The sequence below is a fragment of the Plasmopara halstedii genome (genome assembly GCF_900000015.1).
Source record: "Plasmopara halstedii genome assembly, contig: Scaffold_1561, whole genome shotgun sequence".
Lineage (NCBI taxonomy): Eukaryota > Oomycota > Peronosporomycetes > Peronosporales > Peronosporaceae > Plasmopara > Plasmopara halstedii.
The window spans coordinates 51079-63095 of NW_020188473.1; the positions used below are offsets into that span (position 1 = coordinate 51079).

Here is a 12017-nt window from a genome sequence, read left to right on the forward strand (position 1 = left end):
AGTCGTTCTATACCTAGAACAAGTACGAATTAGCGGATCGCAATCCGCTTACTCCGAGAGTATTTATTGCTTTACCCAAGGCTAATTAGCTCTTCCGTTTAAAATCCAAAACTGATTTTTATTTATTTATTCTAATTTTTAAAGTTTAGATTTTCCTAAATATACTAAATATATATAGTAAAGTCTCAATACATGCATAACTACTGGCTACCTAGCTCTTGTCTGGGTGTGGTCACACCATGCACATCTCGTGTGACACACACCCCTGTTACCAGATTACGTGTAATAACCGCTGCCATTTGCGTGACACGCACTATTTCCCTAGGCAAGTGCCTCAGTCTAGGGCAACACCGTGGCGGAGAATCGCTACCACTTGTTGCATCCTAGCGGGGGTAACTTTCACACTGCTATTTCCTTTACCGAAGGATAGAACTGTTTCAGAGTATCCTCGAACATAGCTGATCCATTGCTGGTTCAGTCCGCAATGACTGGCTCATCCACATCGGATAAAGAGGCAGATCCTCTAAGGGAGTACTCTATTATCGTGTCCACAAATGATACGAGTCGGACTTAAGAGAGGAGATTAATGTACCATCAATGTCTGGCAAGTCAAGAGCTTCTAGTACCCCGTGCATTTCCTTGTCTCGCTAGACAGCAAAACAATTAGCGCATGTACGCATATGACACGAATAAAATCTTCGACAAATAACACGAATAAGTCCTTCGACATCAGAGTATGCAAATCAAGAATTTTCGTGGCAAGTTTCACTAATGGATCGTCAAAACTAAAGTCAAATAAAAGCAAACCATTCACCTAGCTGTGATCACAATGATGATTGTTCATCAGAGCAGCTAGTGCAATTTTTAAGGTAGAGATCTCTACCGTAACAAGTAGAAGCAGGTCTCAAGCGCCTTGCAGCCTCTGTTAAGTCGGTTCATTTCGTTAAAGTTGACCTCCGCCACACATGTTAAAGGCGATATAACAATCAGCGTAGTTTATTTTATACTTTGGAGATATAACAACCTTTTAAAATTTCACAAAACAGCTTATATCACATAATTGGCAGAATAATACTACTTTCGAAGTACAATTAACCTCTTAATCGTCAAGCAAAGAGATCGTTGTTTCCGAAATGAAGGCATCTTCACAGCCAAAGTCGAAGCTGAACTGTTTTTCTCGAATACAGCCTCGTGCATCGAATAAAGAACAATCTACTAACACTTAGGCATTAACCAACTCTATGTCAAAAATGAGATCGGCGTTGCCCGGGATAGTGGGCGGCATTCCTTCACGGCCGTAACCAAGCTTTGCCGGTATTTTGATGGTACGTTTGCTTCCAACACGCATGCCCTCAATTCCTATGTCCATTCCCTTGATCACGTCGCCAATACCATGACGAAATGTGAACGGCTTTTTTCGGCTTTGATTAGAGTCAAACTGCTTGCCATTCGTCAGACGCCCGCGATACAAAATGCTCACCTTGCGACCACGCTGAACAGGGCCACCTTTCCCCACAGCACTGCAACATCAAACAAAATAATAAGAGCGTTACTGATACGGTTAGCATCCACTTCTTTCATGTCGCGCTTACATTTCCTCAATAGTGACACCTTTGTGTACGCGGGTAGCAACTTTGGCTTTTTTTGGGACTTCCACAGATTCCACTGCGGCTGCACGCTTCTTATTCTTCGGGTGAGAGCCTGTCACCTCAGCAATTTTCTCGACAATCTCTTTCTCCTTGATTTTTTGCTTAGCTATTTTTTTGTCTTCTTTAGACTGCTCTCCATTACGGGCAATACCAGCAGCGACAACCTTTTTATCGGCAACCTCCTTTTTCACCTCCTTCTTCACCTCCACTGCAATCTTCTTTTTGCTCGCTATATTGCTATTTATATTGGATTGTTTTTTTGCCTCCATCTCCACCTTTTCGGTGACTGGTTCGTTGTGAAGACGCTCTTCAAGCACTTCAAAACGGCTCTTTTTGGACTCGTCGATCATCTCCACTTCCGAATTGTCTTCTACATCGACACTTGAGTCGTCTTCATCGCCACCAAACATCATCATTTCATCCTCTTCACCATCAGATTCATTATAATCATTCTCGTCGCCACTGCCCTCTTCCTCGATAAATCCAGTGAGATGGATAGCGTTGGAGCCACCCACCACGAATTCTACTGCACCATCTGCAACGGTAAATGTCTGCGTTAAATTCCATTGCTCGGCCACCTCGGGCGTCAGCGAACAGAGCGCAATTTTAGACATCTTAGACGTGACAGAAAGAGTCGAGCGGCCCTTAATCGCGTCGGCACCCAGCGCAGCCGAGTTAAGCTGCATGCAAAAGCCTGTACTATCATTTTTCCACTGTAGTTTGTGACCAGGCTTGAGCACATGGCCAAAGAAACCAGGCACAGGCGGCAACACAGCTACTTCCTTCTTCTTTTCCGACTTCTTTTTGCCCATTTCAAACAATTCAGATTTGACTGATTGGCGGAGAGAGCCTTGCAATGGTAGAAAATCTAATAATTGAACGTAGAATTTAGTATAAATTTTGGTAAGCTCGAAGGACAAACCAGAAGAGGTTTGTGAAATTTTATTAAATGCACGTATTACATTATAGATGTTCTTTTACTAAACTGACTCGCGTGCGTATCAAATTTGATCGTCGATGATCGCTCTGCTCGCGATGGCGGCAGGTTCCACAAAGGCTAGACGTATTTGAATGTCCGACAAATTTTCTTCAACTGTAAGCCCACTTTCTTCCAAGTTGCTTTCTCGAGGCGGGTGTGGTAGAAACCTTGTCTGCGTCGACGATTTCATCAAGAGGCAGCTCAGACTTGCCACCGTCACATATGTTACTAGCTTTCACATAATCGCCGCCCAAATTATAGTACAGTCGAAGAGCTCACATATATAAACATGTTTTTCAACGTTCATGATGTGGCAGCATGGAATGCCATATTGCTGAAGGTCTTGCTTCGATCGAGAATGCAGCCAATTGACACAGAGGTCATGCACAAAAGCAATCTTGCGCCCTCAGCTTGACCTCAATTTGATGTGCTTGATCGATGCGTTCGACGATAAGAAGCGTAACGAGTTTTTTTTCCTTACTTGTCATACATTTTCCATAAAACAAGAAAAGTCAGCAGGCGAAGTGGCTTCTCGGTATGCTGGAAGATCAAAATGTTCGAGAAATTTTACAGTCGCGTAGTGAAAAGTTGATTTCCATAGTACCAGAATTTGCCGAAGTCGACCAATCTGCGGCAAATGTGTGTCATTAAGTGTCAAGACAGGTCAATTTCCTCTTTCGTTCTGGTTGGACTTCCAGTAGGTAGCCTTCAGAAACACTTGAGGTACATTTGATCTAAAAACGTATCAATTGTAAATAACACCGCAAGGCCACTCGGACATCATATTGTCCGACAGTACAACATAGAAATTACCTTACATCCTCCTAGAGTGACCTGCTTTCCTTTTGGTAAAATTTGAAGATCTTTTTTAAGGCGCTTGACAGATCTCAATCGAGGAGGCGTAACCTTGTTTCCAACGTGCACTATGATAATTGAGAGAATACGATGCATCAGCTCGTCGAACATTGCAGGATCGTGAAAGACAGCCCGTTGCAAAGTAACGAAATCGGGCTTCCAGGTCACAATGTACTTGCGAAGCATGGCGTGTTCTGTAGGTAAAACATAACTAGTCAATAAGTATGAATAGACCGAAAGCATTTACAACCGTACCGACACATGCAAATTCCTTTTTTGCTTTATCGGCAATCAGCTGGAACCGAGAAAACAAATTTAAGATGTCAGAACCTTGCTCACTTTCCAATCGCATCAACTCCTGTTTATACATAAGAAGTTAGTTTGTTTAAGCCTATTCAAAGCTGATCGGGCTACCTGACGAATTCGAACGCGATCGAATATGGGGTTGTCATTGGATGGATCGTGTATCCAAGTTCTTCGAAATCGAGCGCATGTCGCTAGCAATTCGCCCTTTGTAGTAGAAAGCAATGGTCGAACAATTGTTGTGTGGTTTCGCGCATTGTTCTCGCTGAAGATTGATCCATTTCCTAGATCATGAATCGAAGATAAAGGATGCGTTCTGGACATCCCTGCTAATCCATTGATGCCGCTTGACCGACCAAGACGAAATAGTGTCGTCTCCAACTGGTCACCGCGATTATGAGCCACAAATAAGCAGCACACCCGGTACTTCTTACAGACTCGCTGCAGCAAGTTGTAGCGATATTGTCGTGCTTGTTCTTCTATTTTGCTTTTACGCGGTGTCACTGACCTAGAATTATCATTCTGACCACCACCTCGCATTTGTTTTCCAGCTTTTTCGAGATGCCAGTCACAGACCTCAATAATGTGTTTGATACCGCCACAATCAGTACAAAGCTTAGCAACTTCCAGAGCTTCCTTGCTACTTTCAAAACGCAATCGATGGTCCACTGTGACTGCCAAAAGCGGAGTCTTGATCTGATTCTCTTGCATATACTCTTTAAGCAGCAACATCAAAGCCACGCTGTCCGCGCCACCTGAGCACGCCACTGCAATAGGAAATTCATCGTTCGGTGCACGTTGCCCCTGCTCCAGCGGATAGAGCTCCTGACAAAGCCTTTTATCGGACAGACCGCAGTCACGCAAAAAATCCGCAAATGTTTTGGGCGATACTGAGCCACGATAGGATTTGTCGCTCTGAGTAGATGATACAGATCTCAGTTTCGTAACAAAATGACCAACACGGAGAGTAAATGGTAAGATCCGAGCATGCGCGTGCGCTGTAATTGTAAGCATTATGGAGAGCGCAAGGAACTATATCAATAAAACATTTATCCAAAACAAGTGAAAAAAAATTGGCTAAGTGACTTGAAAAAATTGTTAAACGTTGCGAGAAGTACAGTCCTTAAGCGAACAGTGTACTGCTTCTATTGTATGCTAACCTCAGGAGAGCTGCACAACGATTTAGTTATCGAAAGCGCAAATGTAGGAACATATAATAGTAGCAATGCTTGATGGTGGCTTGCGACTCATGCACCACATACATTATCTTAGACATTTTCACTGCTGCGCGGTATGATGCATTGTGTCTCTAGTCCAGAGAAATGAGAGAAAGATTATTGACTTAGTGACGCTTTATTTTTCTCAAAGAGTAGCTTTAGCTCACAAATGCGTACACTTGCTTAAAAGGTGGAGTACTTGCCCAGCTTTTCCACGTTGCGAAAATCTTTGCCGGCGAAACGGGCGTTGGCACCAAGTTCCTCCTCAATACGCAATAGCTGGTTGTACTTCGCCAAACGTTCTGAACGGCACGGAGCACCAGTTTTGATCTGGCCGGCGCTCAAGCCTACTGCCAAATCTGCAATGAACGTGTCCTCAGTCTCACCACTACGGTGACTGGCCATAATTGCCCAGCCTGCTTTCTTGGCCATCGTCACGGCTTCGATCGATTCCGTTATACTGCCAATTTGGTTCACCTTGAGCAAAAGAGCGTTGCAAGCCTTTTTTTCAATGGCCTTTTTCACACGGGTCGGATTCGTCACCGTAAGGTCATCGCCAACAATCTGCACGCTTTCGCCGACTTTAGCCGTAAACTGAACCCATGACTCCCAGTCGTCCTGGTCAAATGGGTCCTCAATTGATACGATCTTACTAGAGTTAGCACACTTAGCAATAAAGCCTTCGTATACCTCCTGCAACTTGTCGGCCGTAAATTTCTCAGATTCCGCAGCATTTTCATTTTTAAAGTCAAGATTGTATCGAGCATCCTCGGCACCAGTGTAAAATTCGGACGCAGCCACGTCCATGCCAAGATTTACCTTATCTGTGTATCCCGCAGTTTTGATGGCTTCTTCAATCAAATTGATAGCCTCACCATTCGACTGAATGTTCGGAGCGAAGCCACCCTCATCACCTACGGCGGTAGCATCCAGGCCATAGCGCCCCTTGATCACCTTCATCAACGTATGATATACCTCTGAACCAATCTTCATGGCTTCCGTAAAGTTAGCGGCACCCACCGGCAGAATCATAAACTCCTGCATGGCAAGCTTGTTGCCAGCATGCGATCCGCCGTTAATAATGTTAAACGAGGGCACTGGCAGGCACGGTGTTGGATTGCCTGCAAGATCAGCAATATACTGCCACAGAGGCTGATTCTTGGCAGCAGCGCCTGCACGGCACAGAGCAAGCGACACTCCCAAGATCGCGTTAGCGCCTAATTTCTTTTTGCACCAACCCCACTCATTCTGCGAGCCATCAAGCTCCTCTACCATATAGCGGTCAATCTCAGCCTGCTTGGTCACGTCTTTTCCAAGCAAAGCTGGGGCAATGATCTGGTTTACGTTTTTAACGGCGTTTGAAACACCCTTCCCCATGTAGTCTTTGCCGCCATCGCGCATTTCCAAGGCCTCAAATTCGCCAGTGGAAGCACCGCTGGGAACAGCAGCGCGGTACAGACCAAGCTCAGTGACAAGGTCAACCTCGACGGTTGGGTTGCCACGTGAATCAAAGATCTGGCGGGCTTTGATAGACAAAATTGAGACCATTGTGAAAAAGGGGTTGCGTGGGAATTTGCTTTTCTGAAACTAAACTAACATCCTGAATGCCTTTATCAGCCGATCTTAAGGCGAGTTCACTCATTATTAGTATTGGTAAAGAAAATCAGGATGATTCACGAATTTTTAACTGTGGCAAATACGATACGATATTAAGGAGGGTTGCTTATTACTTATTTTGACACATCCAATATTGAAGGAAATGGCTGTGTTTTGCTAACCACAAGGATTTTTTTCATGTGCGACATATACCCTTTGATGTAGCCCTTGAAAATAAGGTTTGTGAGAACGCACTCAATCTCATCCATCTCCATAGAGCGCCCGGTAGCAACCTTCAGCGCCAGCTGAAAGTCTTGCATTTGCAATTGGTGATTTTGCTGAATCAAATAGCTACGACACAATCCCGGTGAGTATATCATCTCATAATTATGGCATTTACACGTACACTTTCTTGAATAGATTTCTTAGAACCAAGAGGCGAAGTTTTTCAATCAAAAGATACACGCCTTGCTGGATAAATTTGTCCTGGTAACGAGCCAAATACTCCGTAAAAAGATGCAGATTACCACCACGAATGGCGTCCGTGAGACCCGAGTACTCCTCAAGTCCAAAATCAGAAAGCAATTTGGGCGAAGGCATTATACCAAGCAACAGCTTTACTGGTACAAGAAACTGCAGAATCATGCGCTTGTTGCGTATCTTGCTACGATGACAGTGCTTCCACGCATAGTCAAGACACTTCTCTGCCTTCTGATATTGGTCTTCAAACATGGAAATTCGGCCCACGTAATATTGGTACGTTACCTTGTCGCTCATGTCAAATAGCTCAAATTTTGGAAAGGCTGGGCCCTCAACAGCCCGGATAAGATTGCGACACAAGTGGATCATATTGAGCTTGAAATAAATCTTGAAAAGCTGATTTACGATAAATAATGCACCTATCTTCTTGTTGTACTCAAGCGGAGCTCGGTCATTCGCTGCCATAGCAAATCCTTTCTTTAGATGCTGTTCCGCACTGCGTAAACTGTCGTGAATTTCGTCCCCTGTTGTCTGTGAGGCTTCGTTGTCCGCCTAATGATGTAGGAGCCAAAAAGCTAAATATTAAGTTTTAAAAACACTGAACAGGTTAAATTGTTATCGTTTCTTACCCGAGCAGCCAGCAGCCGCGTATCCACAAAAAGCACGTGGAGGAAGGGCATGACCCAATTAGTTTCCTCTCTAAACATCTCCATAAATTTTCTATACATAGAGACATTCCCGCTCGCATTAATGTCTTGCTCTCTTTTCCTTAACTTTCATGCGCTTTAAACGTACATAACAGCACCGATCTGTGCACTATAGGCTTTCGTATAACTCTGCAAACTTAAGTGCTTGCACGCTTCAATTATGCCCGCCACGACCTCAGCGTATCCGTCGAAGCGCGTCAGTAGATTTTGGCAAGTTTGTGCAACTTGTTGCGCCGTAAGCGCATGCAGTTCCACATCTGCACACCCACCCGTCAGTCTCAGCATTTGTGCCATTAATTTACCGTCCTGGCTGGCAATTGCTGCCTCCACGCGATCCACGAATGCCGCAAGCTTCATTGTCGTAATTGAAAAAAGTGGTAAGTTACTATAAAGCGATGATCGGGTTTTACAGGTATCAGGTTCACTTTTCAAAGCAGTATCATATTACAAGACGATTGCCATGGATGCCGCAAATAAGCGCCGTGGGCTTGTCGACAGTGATGTAAAAGCCACCGAGAGCGCGCGGAGCCTTCCTTCCAACCGCCGTACAAGTGCTCGCCCCACATCGTCGGGATCGTGGATCGGCGCGCCACTAGTGTACGCCGTCGTGACGTTCTTCTGCTTTATGGTTTTGCTACACGTGTGGCAATTTTCCACGTCACAATTGCACCCAAAGCTACTCACGCCGTTTTACAACAAAACGATGGTGCAATTCTCGACAAAGTTTGGCGCATTTACGATCGACTTGTACCCGGAGCACGCCCCCAAGACTGTAGCCGCCTTTGAAAAGCTTGTGCATAGCGGCTTTTATCTCAAAGACGCCGGCTTCTACTACAACGAGCCGAAGTATGTATTACAGGGAGGGGGGTTCCTTTTTGACAAAAAGTCACCCATAAGTAATCTCCCTGTAGAGTATAGCGCCCCTAGCACCGAGAGAATGGTGGTCATCGCTCGAAGCCACAAGTCGGACTCGGGCAACACTGAATTCGCCATAATGCTACACGACAATACTGAAAGGAACAAACCGGACGATGATGAACCAGGCTACACGACATTTGGACGTGTTGTCGAAGGTTGGCACACGATCGAGTCCATTTCGAAGAAAATGTTGCCCGGATTTTTGGCTAAAGAAGATCGCGACCGCCAGATTGACTTTGAAAAGGTTGAATTTGTACAGAGACTCACAAATGATGATTATGAAGCCAGAATGCGTCTTGAAGAGCTGACGTTCGCTCTGGAGGCCCCCCATAGTGTGGTCATCATCTCTGAGAAGGACTGTCCGGAGAAAAAGGAATTGCAGAAAATACTTCACAAGTTCCGTACAACAGTGCGCACGAAGGAGATTGGCTTTGCTAACCACATTCCGTACGAGCTTGAGGCGGTCGAGGCACTGACTGGTCTCGCATCGCTGCCTCTTGTATTCATTAATGGCAAGTACTTTGGCGGCTTGCGTGAAGTACAAAAGATGGAGCAGACAGGTTCACTTCGTTTGATGCTGGAAAAAAGTGGCACGCTTGCTGAGGATACTGTTTGGTCGGCCATCAACCAAAACCCTCTCGTGCTGTTCAGCAAGTCGTACTGTCCGTACTGCAAAAAGACAAAGGAGACATTGGCGAGCGTCGGTTCTAAACCCATTGTATTCGAATTGGATACTCGTGAAGATGGAGCTGCTATCCAAGCTTTTCTTTTTCGGTTGACGCGCCAGTCCACTGTACCCAACCTCTTTATTAAGGGAAAAAGTGTCGGAGGAAATGATAATGTGCAGGAATTGGAGCGGTCTGGCGAATTAGTGGATCGTCTCAAAAAGGCTCGAGTCCTCGACTAAGATAACAGATCAAGGCAAAATCTAATATGATAAAGAAGACAATTGTTTGTTTTTGCATTAAAATGTGCGTGCGGCACTACATGTAAAACCACTTCACCCGGCACCTTGCTTCTCCCATTTCTCATCATGTATCCGTTCCTATGCCTTTTCCAACCACAACTCAGCTATCAATTAAGTGTGCAGATGGCTGTGATCGAAAAACTGTTTAGTGCTAGCTCCCTTTGGGGTCGGCCGATTATTCGCGACATCGTCAGCACCTAGACCAATTGACTCGGACGTAAGCATAAATGGCCCGTTATTTCTTTTGTACTGCGAATTTCCTGCACGCATCGTGTAGAAGGTATCTCGATGTGATTTTTGATTAAACTCGGTATTTTGTGAGCGCCCAATGTCGTACAGGTGTTTCGTTTTGCAAAGACCTTCAGGAAAGTCACGACTTTGGTTCAACGAATTTAGTGCAGCAGAAAAATATGGCGGGTCTTTCTGCTTCTGTTTGTCGAGAATCTTATTCTCTGTGTGTAATGTTTCACGATACTGCTCTGTTCGAATATGGCTCATAAACTCATCTCGCCGACTTGCATCCTTGGAACCGAAACCAGACTTTCGTGTATCCATTGGCTGCGATTTAAGATAGGCGGTGTTGTCTTGCAACGGATCCGAAGTGTACGATTTCTTCTCAAAGTACCCCAATCCATTGCTCGTGTCCTTTGCCGGAACAGTAAAAATTTGTTTGCCCTTGTGGCGTGAGCTCTTGCCTTCGATTATGTGCGGATCACGATATGGATCACCAATGGTGAGGTAGCTTTCAGCTATATTCTTGTTAAGCACCTTTGTTGAGTACATTTTACGAATTCCCTGTCTTTTACAGAATAAAGATCAGGATGGTTCATACTCTTAGTATTTTTAGGACAAATGTGATAAGACAAAGTATTTTTGGCCTTATTGCGGTGAATCTAAGAAACAGTGCTTAAAATATGGACCTGAACTGATAAAAGGTGGTAAGCAGTATACGGGATCTCTTTTTTGCTAGCTCTATACCAATGAGCGCGATCAAGTGCCACGATTTGGCCAAGAATTTGACTGTTATTCGAATATGTTGTGCGGCTGATTAGAGGAATCGTCCAACAATAAAAAAGTCTGATTTGAGCAGTCTTTGATACGGCGAGGGTCAATGATGGTGATCAGTCGAAGGCACCATGATGACTATGAAGTCCAACATATGGCAAGGTCAACCAACTAGCGCATATGTCCCCCAACATGTATGACCTGTACTGTTCCTAAATTAAGTGATGTACTACGGTGGTCTGCTTCTCACCCCAAATTTATCAGAATTGCTCACAATGCGAAAGAGGCGAATTGACCTCACATTCTCCCATTACAGGTTGCAAACATGGTACACCACGCTAAGGTAAGTCATTTTCAGTGTTTAGATAATTTCCACATGGTACAAGAATTTATTATAAGCGACCCCTAGAATGAGAAATGAGACGCTACATACCTTATCTGACAGCCACACTCACCCAGTTTCCAAACGCTGCTCGATGGTCAAATCTTTTCTTAATCGAGGTTTTCGGTTTAGCTTTAGAAACAACGAAGCATGAGAATTTATCCCACCTTCTGCGCAAGTCGCGTCTTGAGTTTGACCCACTACCTCGGATTAAAATTCATCAAAATTCCTTTTTTTATTGAATGTGGGTGACTTTATATTTTAGCCGACAGTACCATGATAATATTTGTAATTCACATGAGGGGCGTACGTACCTTATAATAATGTACGTAAGGCTTACTATTGTCCCACGGGCTTGGAGCCATGCTCATAAATACCAAAGTATGGTACTATTATGAAGCATCATGATTAGTACTTCGGTTGGAATCTCGAAAAGAGTTGGGCACATGGTGTGCAGCGGGGCTGCCGTAGCGTTGCGCTTAGATGAAGCGTAATTCAGGTCACCGACCTTTCGTTCTATACTTAGAACAAGTACGAGTTAGCAGATCGCAATCCGCTTACTCCAAGAGTAATTATTGCCTTATCCCAAGGCTAATTAACGGATTTTTACGAATAGAAGACCTTCTACTATTACAAGCCCCCATCGAATTTTCGACAATGTTAGATTACACTGTTAGACAATTATCTTAAACGCTTCGAATTGCTACGACCAAAATAAGTGCGTTAAAACCACAATAAATTCGTTTTCATGACCTGGTCTTGAACTCCATTGAAGCTGCAGATTTCACAAAAGCCCGTCACAGTGGTTCATTTGGAACCATGATGTTTACGGGTGGAAATTTCAGCAAAGGTGGAGCAATGCCGACAGTGAAAGCGAGGATGATCCCTTCAATGTAGACGAGCTAGACCAAGCCTTGGATGACGTTGATGTCGTCGAGATATAGTAGCCCTCTACGAAT

The 12017-nt window shown here is 44.4% G+C and overlaps 7 protein-coding genes across 7 annotated transcripts; 2 read left to right on the forward strand and 5 right to left on the reverse strand.

Moving 5' to 3' along the window:
* Nucleotides 1–1222: 1222 nt before the first annotated feature.
* Nucleotides 1223–2461, reverse strand: PHALS_01425 (fkbp-type peptidylprolyl cis-trans isomerase; the record flags this gene model as incomplete). Its single annotated transcript, XM_024715809.1, has 2 exons — nucleotides 1223–1520; nucleotides 1593–2461. The coding sequence occupies 2 exons, from the start codon at nucleotides 2459–2461 to the stop codon at nucleotides 1223–1225; spliced, it is 1167 nt and encodes a 388-aa protein (XP_024581470.1).
* An 814-nt stretch (nucleotides 2462–3275) lies between these two features.
* On the reverse strand, nucleotides 3276–4800 carry PHALS_01426 (trna-lysidine synthetase; the record flags this gene model as incomplete). Its single annotated transcript, XM_024715810.1, has 4 exons — nucleotides 3276–3362; nucleotides 3442–3677; nucleotides 3739–3841; nucleotides 3898–4800. 4 exons carry the CDS (start codon nucleotides 4798–4800, stop codon nucleotides 3276–3278), a joined length of 1329 nt encoding a protein of 442 aa, XP_024581471.1.
* Nucleotides 4801–5186: 386 nt separating this feature from the next.
* Nucleotides 5187–6551, reverse strand: PHALS_01427 (enolase; the record flags this gene model as incomplete). Its single annotated transcript, XM_024715811.1, has 1 exon — nucleotides 5187–6551. One exon carries the CDS (start codon nucleotides 6549–6551, stop codon nucleotides 5187–5189), a length of 1365 nt encoding a protein of 454 aa, XP_024581472.1.
* Nucleotides 6552–6733: 182 nt separating this feature from the next.
* Nucleotides 6734–8143, reverse strand: PHALS_01428 (pci domain-containing protein 2; the record flags this gene model as incomplete). The annotated part of the gene is made up of 4 exons (XM_024715812.1): nucleotides 6734–6950; nucleotides 7006–7631; nucleotides 7709–7799; nucleotides 7875–8143. The coding sequence occupies 4 exons, from the start codon at nucleotides 8141–8143 to the stop codon at nucleotides 6734–6736; spliced, it is 1203 nt and encodes a 400-aa protein (XP_024581473.1).
* Nucleotides 8144–8246: 103 nt separating this feature from the next.
* PHALS_01429 (glutaredoxin) lies at nucleotides 8247–9611 on the forward strand (the record flags this gene model as incomplete). Its single annotated transcript, XM_024715814.1, has 1 exon — nucleotides 8247–9611. The coding sequence occupies one exon, from the start codon at nucleotides 8247–8249 to the stop codon at nucleotides 9609–9611; it is 1365 nt and encodes a 454-aa protein (XP_024581474.1).
* A 171-nt stretch (nucleotides 9612–9782) lies between these two features.
* On the reverse strand, nucleotides 9783–10454 carry PHALS_01430 (uncharacterized protein; the record flags this gene model as incomplete). Its single annotated transcript, XM_024715815.1, has 1 exon — nucleotides 9783–10454. One exon carries the CDS (start codon nucleotides 10452–10454, stop codon nucleotides 9783–9785), a length of 672 nt encoding a protein of 223 aa, XP_024581475.1.
* A 92-nt stretch (nucleotides 10455–10546) lies between these two features.
* On the forward strand, nucleotides 10547–11509 carry PHALS_14766 (uncharacterized protein). The gene has a single exon (XM_036407066.1). It carries the CDS (start codon nucleotides 11094–11096, stop codon nucleotides 11298–11300), a length of 207 nt encoding a protein of 68 aa, XP_036263327.1. The 5' UTR covers nucleotides 10547–11093; the 3' UTR covers nucleotides 11301–11509.
* The last annotated feature ends 508 nt before the right edge of the window (nucleotides 11510–12017 follow it).